General features: G+C 35.8%; 1 protein-coding gene across 1 annotated transcript; it reads left to right on the top strand.

Annotated features, from left to right (window-relative positions):
* The first annotated feature begins 1,160 nt into the window (after positions 1-1,160).
* On the top strand, positions 1,161-22,148 carry LOC127412839 (V-type proton ATPase 116 kDa subunit a 3-like). The gene is made up of 20 exons (XM_051649504.1): positions 1,161-1,325; positions 3,278-3,397; positions 4,506-4,584; positions 5,084-5,220; positions 6,013-6,108; positions 6,205-6,393; positions 6,906-6,988; positions 7,195-7,288; positions 7,906-8,118; positions 8,394-8,544; positions 10,037-10,176; positions 11,533-11,690; positions 11,966-12,056; positions 12,218-12,336; positions 13,297-13,510; positions 16,406-16,519; positions 16,609-16,695; positions 19,364-19,484; positions 19,567-19,738; positions 19,864-22,148. The coding sequence occupies exons 2-20, from the start codon at positions 3,281-3,283 to the stop codon at positions 19,955-19,957; spliced, it is 2,469 nt and encodes an 822-aa protein (XP_051505464.1). The 5' UTR covers positions 1,161-1,325; positions 3,278-3,280; the 3' UTR covers positions 19,958-22,148.
* Positions 22,149-22,191: the final 43 nt, after the last annotated feature.

The following is a 22,191-nucleotide window of genomic DNA, read 5'->3' as shown; positions in this document are numbered from 1 at the left end:
TCCAGCAGGATTTGGCACCTGCCCACACTGCCAAAAGCACCAAAAGTTGGTTAAATGACCATGGTGTTGGTGTGCTTGACTGGTCAGCAAACTCACCAGACCTGAACCCCATAGAGAACCTATGGGGTATTGTCAAGAGGAAAATGAGAAACAAGAGACCAAAAAATGCAGATGAGCTGAAGGCCACTGTCAAAGAAACCTGGGCTTCCATACCACCTCAGCAGTGCCACAAACTGATCACCTCCATGCCACGCCGAATTGAGGCAGTCATTAAAGCAAAAGGAGCCCCTACCAAGTATTGAGGACATATACAGTAAATGAACATACTTTCCAGAAGGCCAACAATTCACTAAAAATGTTTTTTTTATTGGTCTTATGATGTATTCTAATTTTTTGAGATAGTGAATTGGCGGGTTTTGTTAAATGTGAGCCAAAATCATCACAATTAAAAGAACAAAAGACTTAAACTACTTCAGTCTGTGTGCATTTAATTTATTTAATACACGAGTTTCACAGTTTGAGTTGAATTACTGAAATAAATGAACTTTTCCACGACATTCTAATTTATTGAGATGCACCTGTATATATATATATATATATATATATATATATATATAGTGTATATATATATATATAGGCCTATTTATTTAACATTTATATACAATTTTATAGAGATTGCTATTGAGTTTTTCATATAAGTTAGTTAATATCCGATAAAATAAAGGAAAATATTTAAATGATTATAGATTTTTACAGGCAAAATAAGCGGTCGCTGAGGGTCCCAACATTGACATGGGGGCCATGCAAATCTGCATTTCCATGAACAACATGAAAAAACACATCTTAAATATAAGACAATCTCTCAGTAATCACATTTGAAAAATATAAATTGTAAACAACAATATAAAACACTCCTCAAATTTTCAGTGGGATGTTTGATTTTATTAATAAATGTTCGCACTGGAGGAATAACACCTTTATTTTTCATTTAGCAAAACACACAATAACGCATTTACATGCATACATATTCATACAAGCAATAAATTAAAATACTATAAATGATTAACAACTTTCTGTCTTACATAGTAACATTTTTCCGCCCATTGGCTGCAGCCTGTAGTTTGGCCGTACAGTCACGTGATGAGCTGCAGTAACGTGACTAAAGAAACGGGAAGTTCGTGATTCACGCGAGGTCCAATTGTTGCAACTTTATTCTTTCAACAAGACACGAGTTCGCGTGCACCGTTGGAACACAGTTTGTGTTGTCAAATTGTTAGTGTACAAGTGAGTCCTGTTCACCACCGGTGTCGGTGTTTTATCTCCTGGTAAGAGTGTTTTTCGCACGGATGTTTTTCTCTGTTTCAATTTCCGATCACGTTGTTACTAATGAACGTGATCAGATTTGACATGTAATACAGATTCACATTGTAAATACAGAATATCACCCTGCTTTTATGCCAGTTTCAGAGCATAAAAGTTTTATTTTTATGTATAATCTGATCCTGATCACCTTTTATCTAGATACAATTTATGATTTAACCTCTCTAAGTTGATTAAAAAGTAAACCACAGTTGATTGAAGCACCTTTGTTTAGCGCGTTTAAGAAACTTAAGCTTTATTGATTGGTTTGTTGTTGTCGTTGTTGTTGTTGTTTGTCTCAAGCAGTATGCACATTTTAAAAAGACTAAAAGTAAATAAGATCAAATATAATACACTTTTCTTTAATTATTCTTATAGTTCCTCTTATAAGCATCATGTGAATGGAGTTGTTCATTCCACTCACAGGAAAAAGGAACTATTGCACTGATTTATGTTTCCCACTGTTTCAGTGTTCATCATTGAATTAAAATGGTTTTGGCTGGTTTGTTCAGGCGTGGGTTGATTTCTGGTTTCAGGACCCAAAGATTTTAGTGTAAAGTCTTTTAGACCTTTAAAAGTGCATGAATTTGGTGTCTGGGTGCTGACACAAGAAATATACATTTAAAGAAGTCGGCTGTCAAAACCTGTTATGTGATAAAAAAATGAAATCGCATGAATTACTTGTCACCAATGATGTCTCTCTGGCAGGGCCATAGCAAAGATTTCTGGGCCCACTGACTGTTTATTGCTCTGGGCCCTTTACCTATTAAAAAATACAGTTTTGAATTTGTTGTTGGGCCCCCTGGACCTTTGGGCATCTAGAATCTTTACCACCTTTCACTAGCTATGGCCTTGCTCTCTGGTGAAATGTGGGTCACCAGGTGATATGACATTTTCTGTTTTATAGGCCTAAGCAAAGCCCACATTTTTATGACAGCTGTTTGACAAAACGCATGGACATTAACTTTTTTCCATCAATATTTTATGTTAAAGTTCATAAAAACAAAGAATATATCTCGTGTGATCTTTGGTCCTGTAACTGTTTTTTGTTGTTGTTGTTGTTGTTTTTCTTATCACTGTTTTAATCGCCTTTTTGTTTTGTTTTTTTGCAGTTCACTTAAATAGTGAAATAGTATGAGATCATAAAACAGTGTGCATAATAATTGTACAATAATTATGTTATACATGATTAAAAATAAATATCATAAAAAAAATCTTAGATGTAGTTTTAAATTAAGTATCACATAGCTGTCACTGCTTGAAATGCCATGTCGGCTGGCCTAAGGGGACTTTCACACAGGGCCCGGCTATTTATACACAATTTTAAATCATTCGTTTATGTAAACTTGAGCTAGACAGACGTCTTCGACTCTTGTGTTGCCTCTCGCTGTTTTTCAGCATCTTGCGCCATGAGTGCCTCTTTTTTATGATGCCATGTCTAGTTAAAAGAAGTTAAAGTTTTAAAAATGGGTCTTGAAACCTGCTTTCTGCTCCATTCAGCTGTGCTCCTTCCAGCTGTTTTTGAATGCAAGAACGCATCCTGTGCAGTGCTGTTTTAAGACTAATTATGGTTGATATATTTAAAATATTGCCATTCATTTAAATTTCACTTAAAATTTCTCAGATCTTTACAAAGGTTTTAGTTTGACAAACTCTAACCCCATACTCATAGAGTAAGTTTTTTGCTTTTTAACTGTAGACCATAGAGGTGACATTGCTTAGGTTGCCTGTGTTGGGAATATATGACACTGTGAAACATTAAAAACCCCATAGAGAAGTATACACATATTCAAACTCATACTCACACACTCATTGACTCAGAGCAAAAGTGGAAGTGGAATGTTTTATTACAATACAATTTTCTAAGTGCTTCCACATTTCCAAAAGCAGAATAACTTATGGTATATCTATCTCTCAGGTCATGGGGTCTCTGTTCCGCAGTGAAGAAGTCTGTCTGATACAGCTCTTCCTCCAATCAGGATCGGCTTACAACTGTGTCAGTGAACTGGGAGAACTGGGAATAGTGGAGTTCAGAGATGTGAGATGATTTCCATTGTTACCTCTCTCATGTTGTAACCCTTGTACTTCATTTGCATGATAAGCATGATAGTGTCTTTGCCTAAAAATACCAACCAATCAGCTCTGAGCTCAATACCAGAACTCAGCAACAGTATCATGAAACTAGACAAGCTTGTCAAGACAAGCTTTGATGTTGGCTCTACTAAGACTTTAAACTACAAAGAGTTTAAACTAGTTATATATTACAGTAAGACATGGGGATGAAAACTACTCACCTTTCAGCTAGTCAAATCTTTTAAAGCTAATTTGCCCAAATTGTTTGGTAATTTTTTCTACATTTTCTTTATTAAAATCCACTGAAAGGGTTACTTTAAGCTTAAACACTTTTAAAAGTTTTAACAAACAAATCAACTTAAAATATATATGTAGAACACCTGCTATGACTTTCTCAACATTTTCACCCTTCTTGAGTTTGCATCCCTGAAGACAAACAGCCAGCTAGCTATAAGTCCAATCAGTTCGAAAAGACGTAGCACAATAAGTGAGAACACTCTGAATGTCTGTGCCAGTTTTGGTGGATGTAACTTGAAAACTCTTGGAAGAGTTACAATTGATCTTTTTTGTCAAGCCAACATAAATATAGTTAGCATATCTGGGTGTATTTTCAACAGGAATACATTGTTATAAAAATGTACTTTGCATTTTTAGAGTAGCGATATAGATGTATACAATGTTAGTATTGCAACAACTGCTTAAACCTATGGTTAAAAACAAAACATCACAAGCTGGCTTTGATGTAATGGTCAGACGTTATTAAAATTTATACCAAATAAAATTAATAGTAACAAATTTTGCTGTGATATTTGTAAGTAAAATAATTTCATTTCAGACAAACTGGGAAAATAATGTCCAAATGGATTATCTCTGCAGGGTGTCAAAGATAAAAACGTGATGTTCATCAACTGAATGGATGTTCCAGTGTAGATAACTTTATTAATTATAATAGGAGCGATTACCGCACGTGTCCTCTGTGGACACTGTGTTATATTGCCTTGCTGATGTCAAAAAGCACATTAAAGAGAATGAGGATCTTTGTTTGAAGTGTCTTTTTGTATTCTTGCCCTCAGTTGAATCCAAATGTGAACGCGTTCCAAAGGAAGTTTGTGAGTGAAGTAAGGAGATGTGAAGAGTTGGAGAAAACATTTGGTGAGTCAGTCGTACTACATTTCCCATTACTTGCTCCGTCTCTGAAACGACTTTGCTTTTCAGCTGACATCACCTATGCCTATCGGTTAACGTTAACCAATAACCAAAGAAGTATTTAGGCATTGTTTTAGGCTGCTGTTGTAGGTAATCTCTAATGCAGTCATTTAATGTAATAAAGGTTCCAGCAATTTTAGCCAATAACGGTAGATTTGAAAAAGAAGCATTACCAATGGAGGGTAAACTTGACCTTCAGTCTCCACGTACTGGTCAAAAAAGCCTCAAAAGTGGATGTCGTGGTGTTACAGAAGGGGAGTAGTCCTCCACAACCCACTGCCAACTCCATTCACCTCTGACGCTTACCAATTCTATTAATGATGGATAAAATGAAGTCCTGCTCATTTATTTTTCATTAAAGATATTTTCCTTCTGAAACACATTAACCCTTACCTAACCCTGATGGCTTTAAGGTTTTTATACTCTCACTTTCTTTGTCCTCCAGTATTTTTGGAGCAGGAGATTGTTCGCTGTCTCTCCCAGAAGCTGCAACCCCCAATTCCCACCCCTCCTGCCCCCCAGCCCAGAGAACTCCTCACCATCGAGGAGGAGAGTGAGCGCTTGGCCCGTGAACTCAGGGAGGTTTGTGTATATTTCTGTGTATTTTCCATTAAAATTTTGTTTGAATGTTTGTGGTTAAGTACAAGATTATATCGAAAATGCACAACAGTTACTTTCTTAATAGATGTTCCTGGTCTTTCTGTGCGTGATTTAGTTGTACATGCTATTCCAGTGTTTCCTGCATCACTATTTAGGAGCAGTGCTGCTGAATCTGAATTATATATTGTGGCAGCAGACAAATAAAGCATTTAGACAAAACAAAAAGTGAAAGGCAAAATATTGTTTGTTTTATTTCCGTATTATTTAACATAACCCTATTATTGCCGTACTTACCTCTGCATTATTTTTTATTGTTAGTCTATGTACCCGTGCGTCAGACGGACTCTTTTGGAGCGTCTCACTTTGGTTGCGTTGCGTCTAACTGCATCAAGGTGGTACATCAAGCTTTAATTGGTCCAATGTTAGGAACATTCATTATTAAGGAACTCGCGTATGGATTGAGGGCATGTTTAATTGCGTAAATTAACACATTATTTTTCATATAATTAATGATACTGTTATGTTATTTTATTATAATAGTAATTATATAACATTTAAATATCCAACACTTTCTGTTGTGTTGTCCTCGCTGATTCCACTCAAAGATAATCAAAAAGCACGTGCTGCAATACACAACAAATGAAATGAGTCCCGTTCTGAACTACATGCTCTGATTCATTCTAAAACATAACACATTACAGAAGGCAAATGCATTATGAATGCTGTTTCATGTTGGCTTCATCCCTGTCAGTTTGTATCATTGTAAATATGCAGGTGTCCAGGAACAGAGACAGCCTCCGATCTCAGTATACTCAGCTGTGTCAGTACAGAGGAGTTTTAAAACAGACACATTCACTCACGGCATCACAGGTCTGGACTACAACACTTTACTGTACACTTCACATCACAATAATTTGCATATCTTATTATATCATATACATGTATGTGTGTGTTTATACATTACAGGCCCCGCTGGTCTCATTTGACCCTGTGGGTCTGGTAGAGAATAGGCAGGATGTCAGGCTGAGCTTTGTGGCCGGTGTGGTTCACCCGTGGAAAGTGCCCGCCTTCGAGAGGCTGTTGTGGCGAGCCTGTCGTGGTTACATCATCGTGGACTTTCATGAGATGGAAGAGAAACTTGAACATCCTGATTCTGTAAGATGCAACTCTTTAATATAATGATTATTATTATTATTAAGGTTACCATTTATAACCCAATAAATAATTTATATAAAAAGATAAGTGGCTTGCATTAAGGGATCATGTAAAGTCAGCTGTTTACTTTCGGAATGATCAGGACTTCTCTAATCATCCTTAAGGGGTTATTTTGCACTTCTGACTATATGACTATACGTTATCCTGCTTATTGCATGGCTACTGGCCATATAAATAAATGTATGCAAAATATCGATTTGATATGAAGAAAGAGACTGTCGAGCGATACGAGAGGCATGAAACTAGCACTGCTATGTTTAAAATCACTTGCCTGCATGGGACAATGGTCAATTATACAGTTTAATGGGCATTATACAGAAATATTTGAGCACAGAATGCCATGTTAGACCAATCACAATCAATTTTTGCAGATAGGAACATGTCCACATGTATGTTTTTAAAAGTCAAGAGGAATATGACTAATTTCTGGTTGTTGTTTTGATTTGTTTCAGGGGGAAGAGGTACAGTGGACCGTGTTTTTAATTTCGTTCTGGGGAGATCAAATTGGCCAGAAAGTGAAGAAGATCTGTGATTGGTAGGTGATCTGAAAGGGTTTTCAGATCATGATTAATGGTTTTAAAAAACGTAATTGTATATTTTTAGTCTATCATTAAGATTGGCCTCAATGTTTCCTACTTCATTGGGTTCACATGTAGTTTTTGTTAAATATGTACTAGACCATAATATGCAAAAATGAATTTACTTTAATTGAACTTTCCTTCATGTTCCACATAAATGCAGCTTCCACACACAAACGTTTCCTTACCCTGAGAACCAGACAGAGAGAGAGGAGACTCTGAATGGACTTAGAGGACGAATCGAGGACATCAAATCAGTATGTCAACGCATTTACTAATCAAACACATCTACTTACACTTTTATTTTATAAATATTTGAAATTCAGGGTACATAGCTCCTATGTTAATAATTAACTATAAAGGCAGAAGATCTACTATTCAGTTAGCAGCTATGAAATTTAGAACAAAAAAATGTGAATCTTCATTTTAATATATGTGTTTGTCTCAATGAACCAGCAAAAAAAATGATTCACAGGTTTCTGAGTTGTGAGTTCGGTTAAATACTGCTGTTAATCACCATGTTTTCAGTTAGGTTAAAGATTGGTTGTGTTCATGGTTCTGTTTTCTTCGCAAAGTTTTCCTTTACTTTTAAGTGATTTACTAAAACCTTGGGTATACTTCCATTTTGACAGGAATGCTCAGCTGGGCTTAGTGCTTTGTGAGTCATTTTGACAGAATCATGACAAGGAACTGGTTCAAAAGAACAATTCGTTCACGAATTGAGCATCACTGTTTTTTTTTGTTTTTTTTTTAATTTCTTTAAAATATCAAATAATGGTCTACTCGTACCACCAGGTGCTACTAAAAGAAATAAAAAGCTATATAAACTCAGAGCTTCCTCAGGTTTGAAAAGTCTGTATCTGTTTGGCTGAAGGTGATGGGTGAGACGGAGCAGTACATGCAGCAGTTGCTGGTTCGAGCACTGGCTCGTCTACCCGAGTGGCGTGTGCAGGTTCAGAAATGTAAGGCTGTGCAGATGGTGCTGAACCTCTGCAGCCCGTCCGTCACTGATAAATGTCTGATCGCAGAAGCCTGGTGCCCCATTAGCCAGCTGCCCGCCCTGCAGAGCGCCCTGCGAGAAGGAGGGGTGAGTGGCTGCTTTCACAATGCAGGATATGTTTAGAATGGAATACTAGCATACTGCCTGTTGCATACTGTGTAGTATATAGTGTACACTGCCTTATCTACACACTGCTGACCATATATGTATGGCATACTACAGAAATGGTACAAGTAGTAAGGTATTATACTATTCCGCCCATACCCATAGGAAAATGGAGAGGTTACAACAAGAGAGGGAATATTAACACTATGTAATTGTGTAAAAATATCTAAAGTTGTGATTTCTGGTCTGATTCTCAGAGGAAGGGTGGCAGTAGTGTGGATTCATTCTACAACCGTTTGCCGGCCACTACCTCTCCCCCCACACTGTTCCCCACCAACGCCTTCACTGCAGGATTCCAGAACATTGTGGATGCTTATGGAGTAGCGAGCTATAGAGAGGTTAACCCAGGTAACTTGTATACAGTTAAGTACAAGAAGTAATGCATTGTTGTGAATAGAGTCATGGCTAAAGAGTGATGTTGGGCACGACACGTTATGGTCTGTTATCTTCCCTGAGGTCCACTTATAGTATTAGTAAAGGTTTTTTTTTGCACCAAAACAGTCATCATTTAGTAATATGTAATAATTTTCCACCCTGTCTCTGGCCCTCTGTTTGAAACCTTTGGTTTTAAGCTCTGTGGCACTTTAAACTTGAATGTAAACGCCCACTGTTATGGTTGGCTCACATCGTGCAGCCCTTCCAAAACAGCCATATTTGAAACACAATCCGAAGAAAATGAACAAACTCCACAAGACCAAAAAATTTATAAAACTACGTTTCAGGATTAACATATAGCACGCATCCAACACATTTCATCTGAATATATTAACTGTTCACTCACGCAGCACCATAAACTATTAAACAGTCATGTTGTGAAATTCATGATTTAAATTGTTTACTTACAGTTTTGTGGTCCAGTAGTGTTTTAACTGTCCCATTTTTCAATAACAGTTCCTTTGCAAAGCTTGAATCATATTGTGACTGGTTCACAAGCAATACACGCTGTTATGAGCCGAAAACACATACAATACACATATACATTTTCTATATACGCAGACGTAATACAATCCACGGTGATGTTGGGTGCTTCAACAGGCAAAAGCATGGACATCTTCTGTGTTTGTTTACACACAGGACTGCATGTGTTACTCCCAGTCAGTGGCAGCAGCAGAATGAGACACATTTTAAAAAGTTGTGCTTGTACAGCTCTTAAAACCCGGCGCACATTGCCGGAAATGCATCAAAACGATCAAAGATGTCCATCTAGTTCATGTTTAAAAAGACCAACAATTAAAAATAGCACAGGTGGGTGCAGAAGCAGACCAGGATGCCTTCAAAACATCACAACAGCAAACATCAAGATGAAAAAGAATGAGAGTCTCTTTTTTTAGAGTTATAACTTGACATTGCATCTTTTAAAAGCGGTGCATGATGCATGATAACGGTCAAAGCTATGCCTCTAGTTCATGTTTTTGTAGAAAAACATTTAAATCCAGATAGGCACATGAAGGTGTCCTGTATAAGTCCCCTCTGGATGAATCTCCCATGACAGGCCCATCTGTCTCCTCTTCACCAGTGTGACTGTTTGAGCACCAGTGGGCAGGTCCAAAGGTGCAATGATGAAAAATAGGCAATGATGTCTTGCTATGGCAGTCATATGCACATGAATTTGGTCCTTGTGACGTCACGAGTTCCACACATTCCAAATGAGCCGTTTTTGCAGCTTGGTTTAAATAAATGCTCTTTTTCTATTAAGGAGGAAGTTTCCAGTTCTGAAACTTGCAGTATGTTTTATAGTACAATGATAACTTGTATGTCAAAAGATCAAGGAAAATTTGATTCCTCATGTCATAACCCCTATTTCATGCAGCTTTTATCTCCTTTTCTCTTCTCTGTGTAGCTGTGTACACCATCATCACATTTCCCTTCCTGTTTGCTGTCATGTTTGGAGATGTTGGGCATGGCCTTCTGATGACACTAGCAGCACTCTGGATGGTTCTGGAGGAGAAAGACCCAAAACTGAGAAACAGTACCAATGAGGTAAAAACAGGGACACATACACGAATAAATGTTCACCAAATACTGTTAAACTATTCTGCTGTATCCCATGATTAGTAATAACTAGGGGCTCATGGTCCCGATATTTAAAATGTGATCGCAAAAATGCCCCTGTAGTGAATTCAATTTTTTTTATGTTATGTAATAATATTTCATAATATTCTATTCCTGGCCATTTCAATTTAATTGATTATATTGAGGTATTTCAGATAAATGGATTAAACTTGATGTGTGATATATGGGTCATTGGCAAATGAGGTTGTCTGAGGTGATGCAAATTGTAAATATTTTTTAAAATGTTGTTTAAAACACGTCAAGTTCATAGACATGTAATCTTTGAGTTCATGTTGTTTTTATAAATGAAAAAAAATAAAAACATTTATAACATTTAAAAAAAAAAAATAAAGACTTCAAAAATGTCATGTGGTGTAACCATCAAGTAAAAGGTATTAAAATAGTTTCCATGCACCTGTGAGTCCGTGAGTGAGTGTACGCAGCTTAATCATTAATTTCAAAAACGTTTTCAAACATGTTTCAATGTGAAGTCAAGAATATCAAGAAGCTTTCTCATGGTTACACCAAATGACCTGAACCAAATGTGCCTTTTCATACAAATTTCAAAATATTGCTATTTGATGATATGACTAAATAATTTGTTTTTAAAACTTCACACACAGTCTTACTGGTCTAAAGAGGTCTTCTCTGTTTTATTTTATTTTTGTCACATGACAACAAAATTGCTACATAAATGTTGGTTACACCACATGTCTTTGATTTGGTGGACAAATGATGGAAAAATATGTATAATTTTTTTAAATAAATTAATTTCACTTCTTATTTTCTTAATTATTATTCTTTATTTGGCAGAAATTACGGCAACATTAATATTTTCAAGAATTTCAGCTTTTAATGAGACTTATTTTTTTTTTTTACTGTCTCTGGACGGTTACACCACATGACACTTAAAAAACATAAAAATGACTGAATTCAGTCATTGAAAATTGCTCATCATTGAAGAGATCAATTCTAGTAATTGTTTTGTGTAAATTGCATTTGTAATGTATAATTATTAAATAATAGACGTGGACAAAAAAATGAGCGTCACATCACTGACCCATATGTTTAAAAATGGTAGCACTCACGGAGGAATAAATGCCCCTGATAATCAATTCCAGAATGCAGATTTCGCCCCTTAATAGAAAAGTTAACTTCCAACACTGCTGTACCCAAAAATCTTGCTAAAAATGTTTATTGCCGTACTTTTAGTGTTGAGTCCTTATTGTGTATTTACACTTGTTTAATGTATTTAATATTTTCCTCTGGTGTCTTAAATGTCAGATCTGGCGTATGATGTTTGGAGGTCGATATCTGATTCTGCTGATGGGGTTGTTTTCGATCTATACTGGTGCCGTTTACAATGAGTGTTTCAGTAGAGGCCTCAGCACCTTCTCTTCCGGATGGCACGTCCAGCCCAATGCAGAGTACTACAACTGGACGTACGTCACACAAACACACACCCACGGACAATTACTTGGCCACCTAATGGGGACATACACTTATACTTATATATTTTTTTATATAAAGCTAAATAAGAAAAAAAATTTTTTAGTTTATTTATGAATCGATTGTCGCCAAAGTCAGCTTTTGTCAGATTAAGCTCACTTTTTGGGGGATAGTTTTGTCACACACACACTCACCTGTCTTCACTCATATGGCCAAAGATATTGTATGTGAAAGTGTAAAAGTACTCTTAATAAAATCTCTCTCTAAGTGAGGAGACGTTCAGAAGCAATCAGTATCTCTCGCTGGATCCCAACATCACAGGCGTTTTCACTGGGCCATATCCTTTCGGTATTGATCCTGTAAGTCAATCATATTCATTTCTTTTCATAGCAGTCTTTTAATTAATTAAATAATTATTGTTTTTTCCTGTGTTTGATGGTTACATGCAGTAGTAACTTTTTGTCTTTGTTGCACCAAACTGTTGCATCATAAATTATAAATGTAATTATTCTTTGCTTAGATTTGGGGTCTGGCCAATAATCACCTGACGTTCCTCAATAGCTATAAGATGAAGATGTCTGTCATTATCGGGGTCATTCACATGACCTTTGGTGTGTGTTTGTCCTTGTTCAACTACATGTGAGTATGTTCATCTTCCTCAGTCTTGTCTGTGGATTTCACCTCTTGATGTCTCCTATATTTAGGCCTGTCACGATTAATAAATAATCGTCTGATCGCAGTTATTTAATCCAGCCACAGTTATTTGAGAAATATGCGATTATTGTGCACTTTAAAATCCAATCACATTTTACCGTCCATATAAAGGAATGAATCGTCATAATCGTGACAGCCCTACCTATATTTCTGTTATAGTTTCAAACTTAAAAAAAAAAAAAAAAAAAAAAAAAAGGGTGGAAAATAATCGTCCATCTTCCAATGTTGGGTGAATTGATAAAAATTACTGGCTGTACATTTTTTTTTTTTTTTTCTTTTTTTCTTTTTTTTTCTGGGCTTAAAACTATTTTTGCATGAGTTCCTTATATATATATATATATATATATATATATATATATATATATATATATATATTTATATATTTGTTTTTTAATATAGTATAGCTCATTGCACATTTCCTAAGAAAGACTCATTTTGTCATAGAAAACCTGGAAGTATCAGGTAATTTAAAAAGTGGGATTTCCAGACTTGGAAAAGTCATGGAAGATAGCAAATCTCAAAAGTATTGGAAATTTGTATAGTGAACACAACACACATTTTTTTATTATTATTTTTTTTTTAATCTATTTCCTGTAATCAAGCACAGCTGTGATGGAAATGCATGGGTCAAAAGGTGTGGGAACCCTGACAACATTGAAATCTATCATGTTTTTGTTCCTCATATTTTTGTTTCAATGGCTCAACACCAGAGACCTGAGTAGGTTTCAGGTTGACAAAACCAGACCTGAGCCAAACCGGTTTAGATCAGGTTCAACGGTCTCACAGTGCTCACTATAAACCTTTTCTGTCAACTCCGAGATCTATCCCAAGTTCATGTATCCACTCACTTTCTCTTTCACTTTCTCTCTCACTCCTGCTGTTTAGTCACTTTGGAGAGATCAGTAGTATATTTCTGGTGCTGATCCCAGAGCTGTGCTTCATGCTGTGTCTGTTTGGATACCTGGTCTTCATGGTGATCTATAAGTGGGTGGTGTACGGCCCTCTGACCTCTGATTCCGCCCCCAGCATCCTCATCCACTTCATAGACATGTTCCTGTTTACTGTGAACAAGGACAACAAACCACTCTATGAGGGCCAGGTGTGTCCTATGTGTGTTTTTAATCTTTGTGTGTTTGGGCTTTGGGTTTTGGGCATGGATTATTTTCTTTATACAGTGGCTTTTCTGTCCCTAAAGAAAATAATTTTTATATGATATGGTAATTATTAAATTTATTAATTATAATTTTTTTGTACTTTTTTATTATTATTATTATTATTTTCTTCAACAGAAGTAGATGTATTCTGCCTGTCCTCAATAATAGTATGTACTAAGGCCAGCTTTAACAAATGAGCCCAACCTTGAATTAAGGTCAAGTAATTAAAATTTAACAGGCAAACCGGAAAAGTCTCAACATTCCTTTTAGATTTTTAGTTTTAGTGATGTTTTATGTTGTGACATCTTACTTATCCCACTCAAACACATTCCACCCTGTCAATTCAATTTCAAGACTTTAAAATAAGATCAGCCATTGACCCTAGCACAATGTCACAACATCACAGATCTACAGTTAATTTAGGTGTTAAATTTCCACATTGTTAGGTTTAAAGTGGTCATGACATGAGGCATAAAATTTTACTTGACTTGTTGACATAAGAGGTCATTGTACATTGTATAAAAACATTCTGTGATCCCTATTTTAAGCGCACAAGCGCTCCGCTCAATGCAATGCCTTAACTCATAAGAGCAAAGTCAATGGGCATGGTCATGAAGTATTGCCATTTTCCTGCAAGCGTGTGCTAAGTGTAGGCGCAAGTGGGTTTGGCAAAATCATGTGCACAAGGCGCTGTTCGGGTCAATGGAGGTTTTTCTCCGACACCGTCTTTGTTCTATTATACAGTCCATTCCCTGTCAAGCACCAGCGAGATATATATTTGTGTGTGTATGTATGTATGTATATGTATGTATATATATATATATATATATATATATATATATATATATATATATATATATATATATACACACACACACACACAAAGACAGTACATTCATAAGAAGTTGGTAGTGTAAATGGACTGTATGCATTGAATTGTAAGAATATAAATATGGATTTACATTATTTTGTGCATCCTTGTTAAATGGGACACGTTCCTTTTTATACGCATGGAAAATGTGGTTCACGAAATGGATGTAGGCTCCGTTAAATTATAGAGAATGTAAGTATTATTAATCATTTTCATCTAATGACACACAAAACATGGTGTCATCAGTGATTTGTATTGGCACGCACTTCACTTCTATCGGTCGAGATTGATTTTGAAAAATGAAATTTATTTATTGAAACACGGAAAGATTAAACCAAAAATATTTCTAAATTCAAAATACACTTCAAACTAGACAAAAATATAATCAGAATAACGAAGTGGTCAAAGAAATCATATCAAATCCAGACATTTTACTCTCTCCTTTTACCGGCCCCTTTTGCAGTAACAATAAAAATAATAATAATTGAAAGAATAAACCATGACCTCTAGAAAATGTAACACAAATGTCATAATTTTTCGATTCAACAAAAAGGCCTCAACAGCGATCGTCAAGGACATTATTTGACGTTCTGTACTTTCAGAATTTGGACATTAACTTTATTACCACCTGGTGGTGAAATCTCCAATCTGCAATTGTAGGAACTGAATTTGGACTTTGCGTTGAGTGAAGAGGTGGTACTGAAACGTCTTAAGGTGGTCGCACACCTCACTGATCTCGGCCTTTATCACCTTGGTCTAATGATGGACTACACTCTTAAAATGGAATACATAGACTCAATAAATTGCCAACAAAACCCTTCATCAGTCAACTAACAAGGACAATTGCATCTATGTGAACTTCTGCAGTTAATCCAGGATGAACTTCAAAAACATTAGTCATTAATTTTACAGTTCTTACAAAATCTTTGTTTAAACACTGACCCTTAACTTACTTGGTTTAATTATTTTAAACCATGAATTCCACTATACATAAGTAATATTGGCATTATATTCATGATGTTAGCCCGAGGGGAACTGGCTCCCACAGTGAGCCTGGTTTCTCCCAAGGTTATTTTTCTCCATTAAACAACATCTTATGGAGTTTTGTGTTCCTTGCTACAGTTGCCTTCGGCTTGCTCACTGGGGTTATAAATACAATTATTATTTAATTACTTATTTTTATACACGTCCGCCAGACCAAAACAGAGCGTTTCTGAGGGTCAGAATGAGGGTGGAAAATAATCATGTTTTTCTAAGAAAACGTTATTATTAATAAATGTATATTATAAGTGAACTTCAAGGAACATTAAAATTATTTTATTAAAAAAAAAAAAAAGACATGTCATGACCTTTAAATATCTAAGAGGGGAATACATTATTACAATGGAGTTTTATTAATATCAGTCATCATTTTGGAAGCACAGAATTTATACAATTAAAAAAATATTTGAAATGTTGAAGTTTCTTCCACCCTGTTATTCCACATTCCATTATAATTCATTTCATACAGTACATATTAGCTGAAGTCCAGAACTCAGCTGCTTCAGTTGAACTAGTGTTGTTTTGTGCTAATTAATTATATCCTTCTGATTCAATGTTGAAAAATCAGTTTCAAACAAACATTTCAACATGCAATGAGGTCATAAAGTCACTGCATACAAAGATTGACCCATTTAAACTTAATTAAAATGCATCTTTATAAAGGTTAGACATCAAAAGTTTGTCTCGCTTCTAATGACTGTATGATTTGTATCCATTGAATTACTAGATAAGGTGTAATCTTGGTATAGGAGAAGTGAAACTTGAGTATTTAAATATATTTGAATGTACTGTTTGTGTGGGTAAATGCAACGCTGGAAAAAAAATGTATTGACCAATTTCCTTTTATCTCAATTTGCCAGTTCTTCCCAACACTGTTAATTAAGAATTAACAAAATTATACAATCAAACCATCTTTTTGTCTGTGTAGATGACAGTGCAGAAGATTCTTGTGATTGTGGCTTTGTTGTCTGTTCCTGTGCTGCTCCTGGGGAAACCAATCCAAGAATACATCACGTACAGGAAGAAGAAAGCTCAGCTTACAGTGAGCAATTCTTCTGAATGTTTATTCCAATTATTGTCCAATGTGTTTTTGTGTTTGTGTGTGTATGACCATGCACTCATCTTCTGTAGGGAGACCGGCGTCCTCTGCTTGCAGAAAATGGCTCTATAAACTCTCTCCAGGGTGAGGTGGAATCAAGAGGAGAAGGAGAAGAGGAGGTGAGATGGAAAAGGGAGGAGACAGGTGGTGTAGTGTAATGTGAAGTATTGATCATTTGCACATGAATAGTTCTGTGTAATGATTTAGTTGAACTGATTTGCAAAACATTTTTAAATAGGTATGCTTTTTTTGGACAGTTGGTGTGATGATGACAACAGAATTATTCTTTAGCCTTTACACCATAGAGAAAGTTCTGACTGAGCGTTTGACAGATAGGAATGTGCGAGGTATGTTTTGAGGGTGTCAGTTTGAAGTCAAGTGTGAATACAGAAATGGATTTCTGAAAGCACTGGACCTCTTCCCTAAAATTTTGATTGGTCAACGGATACCAACGTCAGAGGGCATTGAAGCAAAAGTTACAATTCTTGCATTTTTTTCCCTAAATCCTGGAAATGACATAAATGGATTTGCAGCATTCTCTGATGCAGCGTAACTCTGTATAAAATTTTGATGTTGGAACCATAATTGCCAGATTTGATGAAATCTATCTAATCTAATTGAAAATAAAAATGGCAGTAATTAACTAAAAACTAGGGATGGGACGATATATCATATTTCAATATGTTGCGAACCAAAAAAATTATGTTGCGAACCATATCGAGGCAAAACTTGATATTTAAAAATGTGCAACATTGTTTTCTGTCCATGTGATAAAAAATTAAATAACCTGTCAAACATCATTATCTATCGCTTGATTTTACTCCTAGTGTGCTTTTTTCTACAGTATTTACAAGGTTTGTACAAGATCCTTGAAGTGCTTGAATTGAGCTTTTAGGAATTTACGTACTGGAATATCTGGAAAATCAGCTTGTCTTGATGAAAAGTGCTTAATTAAAATGGACAATTTCTTCTATGTAATGTGTCCATCAAAGATGAAATCCAGGCACTCAACTTCTATTGAATAAAGTGTCTATAATATCCTTTTACTTTCTGTTCTTTACAGTCAGATTTACATTTATGCATTTGGCAGGTGCTTTTATCCCAATCGACTTGCAGTGCATTCAAGGTATCCAGTTTTTTATCAGTTTGTGTCATTGCTAGTGCCATGCTCTACCAGTTGAGCTAAAGGAGCACTAGATAGTCTGGGCTCTGGCTGGGCCACTCAAGGACAGATAAAAAGGTAAAACGAAAAATACAATATATATATCAGCCACAACATAAAAAATACCTGCCTAATATTGTGTAGGTCCCCCGAGTGTTGCCAAAACAGCGCTAACCCGCATCTCTGAATAGCATTCTGATGATATTCTTCTTACTACAATTGTTCAGAGTGGTTATCTGAGTTATCGTAGCCTCTGTCATTCTGTCAGCTTGAACCAGTCTGGCCATTCTCTGTTTTCCTCTCTCATCAACAAGGCATTTCCATCCGCAGAACTGCCGCTCACTGGATGTTTTTTGTTTTTGGCACCATTCTGAGTAAATTCTAGAGACTATTGTGTGTGAAAATCCCAGGAGATCAGCAGTTACAGAAATACTCAAACCAGCCCATCTGGCACCAACAATCATCCATGTGATTATCTAATCAGCCAATCGTGTGACAGCAGTGCAATGCATAAAATCATGCGGATACGGGTCAGGAGCTTCAGTTAATGTTCACATCAATAATCAGAATGGGGGAAATTGTGATCTCAGTGATTTGGACCGTGGCATTATTATTGATGCCAGATGGGCTGGTTTGAGTATTTCTGTAACTGCTGATCTCCTGGGATTTTTACACACAACAGTCTCTAGAATTTACTCAGAATGGTGCTAAAAACATCAGTGAGCGGCAGTTCTGCGGATGGAAATGCCTTGTTGATGAGAGAGGTCAACAGAGAATGGCCAGACTGGTTCGAGCTGACAATGACAGAGGCTACGGTAACTCAGATAACCACTCTGTACAATTGTAGTGAGAAGAATATCATCAGAATGCTATTCAGAGATGCGGGTTTGTGCTGTTTTGGCAACACTCGGGGGACCTACACAATATTAGGCAATTTCAATTTACAATTTCATCATATAAAATTAATTGGTTGATTATAGAATATTTAAATGTAAAAAAAAAAAAGTTAAAATGTGATTATAATAATGTTGTTGTGATCTTTTCTTTCTAGAGCAAAGTTTATGAGAAACTCTTATTATTTAAACTTTGAGCATTTATATTGTGTATTGAATTTTATTTTGATAAGAAATTGTGCATTTGTTTAAACGTTTTTCATAAAAAATTAAAAACAATTCTGTCAAACTTTGTCATTTAAGTGTTATAAAATATAATCAAAATTATATAGAATCGTGAACCTCATATCGTATTTCAAACCGAATTGTGAGAACCATATCGCCCATCCCTACTAAAAACTAAAAAAAATAGTTTTTATATTTAAAAAAAATAAAAATGTATGTAAATTGCCATGCAAGGAATTATAGGTACAGTATTTAGTGGCGACTCAAATCAGTGAATCTATTTTTTTTACCTGTTCTTTGGAATTTAAACTATGCTCAATGCTAATATGAAATATACAGTAAAAGTCCTAAAAACTGGCTAAGCCTCTTCAAAACTTCCAACATTTTAAACCTCGGATCTCACCAACATTTCAAATGACAATAAAACTGCAAACAAGAATGAATTATTTTACAGTATTAATTGTTCATATTTGTGTGTCCTGTCTTTCTGTCTGTACTGTTTTTAAGGAGTTTGATGCATCGAATGTGTTCATGCACCAGGCCATTCACACTATAGAGTACTGTCTGGGTTGCATCTCTAACACGGCCTCGTACCTGCGGCTCTGGGCTCTCAGCCTGGCTCACGCCCGTAAGTGTGCACACAGTATTTCACTGCTGTCATGATCAATGAAGAGTGTGTGTTTATTACATGAAGTGTATGTGTTTTTCAGAGTTGTCTGAGGTGCTCTGGCTGATGGTAATGCGGATATCGTTCCAGCAGCACAGTTATGTGGGGAGTGTCATCATGGTTGTTATATTTGCCGCGTTCGCTGTGCTTACCATATCTATCCTGCTCGTCATGGAAGGCCTGTCCGCTTTCCTGCACGCTCTTCGACTTCACTGGTGAGAGAAACGTATATGCATACACATGTTTTATGTCTCTCATCTTGCCAATACTCTGCATTGAGCTAATTATTAGATTCCTGTATCAGATATCAACCTCTCCTCTCTCTGTCTTTCTCTCTCAGGGTGGAGTTTCAGAATAAGTTCTACAGTGGATCAGGCTACAAGCTCAGTCCATTCGCATTCTCGTCTATAATCAGTGCCTCCTCTCTCAATTGACACAAATTAACTCTAACATTCCTAAGATTTCAAAAAATTATAGAATTATTTTGCTGACAGGGCACACACAAACACACTCACATTTTAACATGTATCCTTTGTTTTAGCATCTTTGTTTTCTTTTTACTGTTTTGCTTGACTGCCACTATGCAAAAAGCTGGACCTGAGAAGTGAAAGGGACATTTTAGATCTTTGGTATGAATCCACAACCATAAATTTGTCACTTTGAAACTGTAATGTCTGAGTACATGGCTAACACATGAGGTAAAGGTAAAAGACTTTTAGTTTAATGAACAGTCATTTTAATTAGACCCACATGGAATCAAAAGTTATTTTAACTCCCCTAATGTGGACATGCTCTGTAATCAGGTCTGCATGATGAGTGTACTTTTATTATGATAATGTCAGTACACTGTATCTGTCTAATTAGAGTTTAACACCTTAAAGGAATATTCCGGGTTCAGCAGAAGTTTAGCTCAGTTGACGGCATTTCTGGCATTATATTGATTGCCACAAAAGATATTTTTGGCTCGTCCCTTGTTTTTAAAAAATACAGCAAAAATCGTGGTTACACTATGGCACTTTACAATGGAAGTGAATGGGGCAAGTCTATAATTATTAAAATGCATACCATTTCAAAAGTGTAGTCACAAGATGTAAACATTATACTTGTTAACATGATTGTAGTGTGATTACTTACCAATCTTATGTGTGTAAAGTTATATCTAGTTTTACAACTTCATTGCTATGACGATGTAATGCCATTAACACTACAAGTGATTTTTATCACACAAAAATGACGTAGAACAGATTTTCACACTAAAATCATGTTAACATGTGTAATGTTTTTTAATTTTTATATACTGGCCCCATGCACTTCCATTGTAAGTGCCTCACTGTAACTGCCATTTTTAAACAATCAATGGGCGATTTGAAAGTATTTTCTGTCTGTTGAGCTGAACTTATATTGAACGAATATTCCTTTAAGTACAAACAGTTTATTATGAAAATATGAAATAATTTAGCAATACTGAGTTTATCATGTAAGAATGTGTTTGTATAATGTACATTCCTTATCCTAAAGAAAGGAGAACTCCTAAAATAAAGTACAATTGTCTTTGAAAGAACTAACTAAATAAGATGTATTCGTTCAATATTTAACTCGTTAGCTCAGTTATTCAGTGTGATAATCACCATCTTGATTTAAGGCGTGATTTAAATCGATTGACCTTTCATCGAGGTGCTCTTTTATTATTGCTTTTCTGTTATGATGAAATTTTGTTTTATTTTTTTAAGCTGAATCACAGTGCTGCTGCTTGTAAAGACTTGTGGAACTCCCAACTATATCAATAAAATAAGACCAAATGTAAATCCAAAGTCTCAATACAGAAGGTGTGGTTTTTGACATATCTTCTTTACAAACGTTCAGTGATGTTCTTAAAATGTGAATCACTCTTTTTGAGGTCATGCCAAAATATCTGTCAGGTTGAGGTCAGCACTTTGACTTGACTTTTTCTGTTGAGGATTTACTCCTACTGAGGCTTTTGATTTTCTCTAAAGCATCTGTCTGGTAGCTGTGAACAAATCTTTTAAATGAATGACTCTTTCTCGTTCACTTCCATAAACTGACTCTGAATATCTCCGCAGATTTGCTATCTGCTGACCTACAGAACGAGCATGTCGTTCACAACAAGAAAAGAAAGGGCCACATTTTTTAGCAAGGTGAAGAATATGTGGATGTTAGTACAGGATGTGCTACCCGACTTCCCAGCAATGCACCGGAGCATGAATAAATTATGCAAATTACTAAGTACTATTAATTTTTGCCCTTTTTGCCTGTTTTATTTATACTGCTGTTGTATTTTTTTGTCACTTTCACTTATTTGGCATATAGGGATTATTGAGGGCTAATATACTTGTTTCTTTTGGTTGACACTGTTATTGTGTTTTGTGGGTTAAATATTGAGGTCAGTGTGTCTGTAGAAAAGATAAATGATCAATTTAATTAATAAAACTTTAGAGGCTGCCTTTACATCATGATGCATCAAAATTAACCATGATGTTTTATCCTTAACCTCACTCATTACACCAACCTTGCTCGTGCCTGCCCAGATATCTGTGGCTTCCCTTATTAAGACGTCATAATTGTTCACTTGTAATTACAAATTGAATAAAAATATTTTTACGCAGACTCTCAATATTTGACTCAACTCTGCAAATGACATGCACACACT

Source organism: Myxocyprinus asiaticus, chromosome 22 (genome assembly GCF_019703515.2).
Source record: "Myxocyprinus asiaticus isolate MX2 ecotype Aquarium Trade chromosome 22, UBuf_Myxa_2, whole genome shotgun sequence".
In the NCBI taxonomy this organism is placed as follows: Eukaryota; Metazoa; Chordata; class Actinopteri; order Cypriniformes; family Catostomidae; genus Myxocyprinus; species Myxocyprinus asiaticus.
Note: the sequence above shows the minus strand (reverse complement) of the source record. Positions and strands in the feature narration are given on the sequence as shown.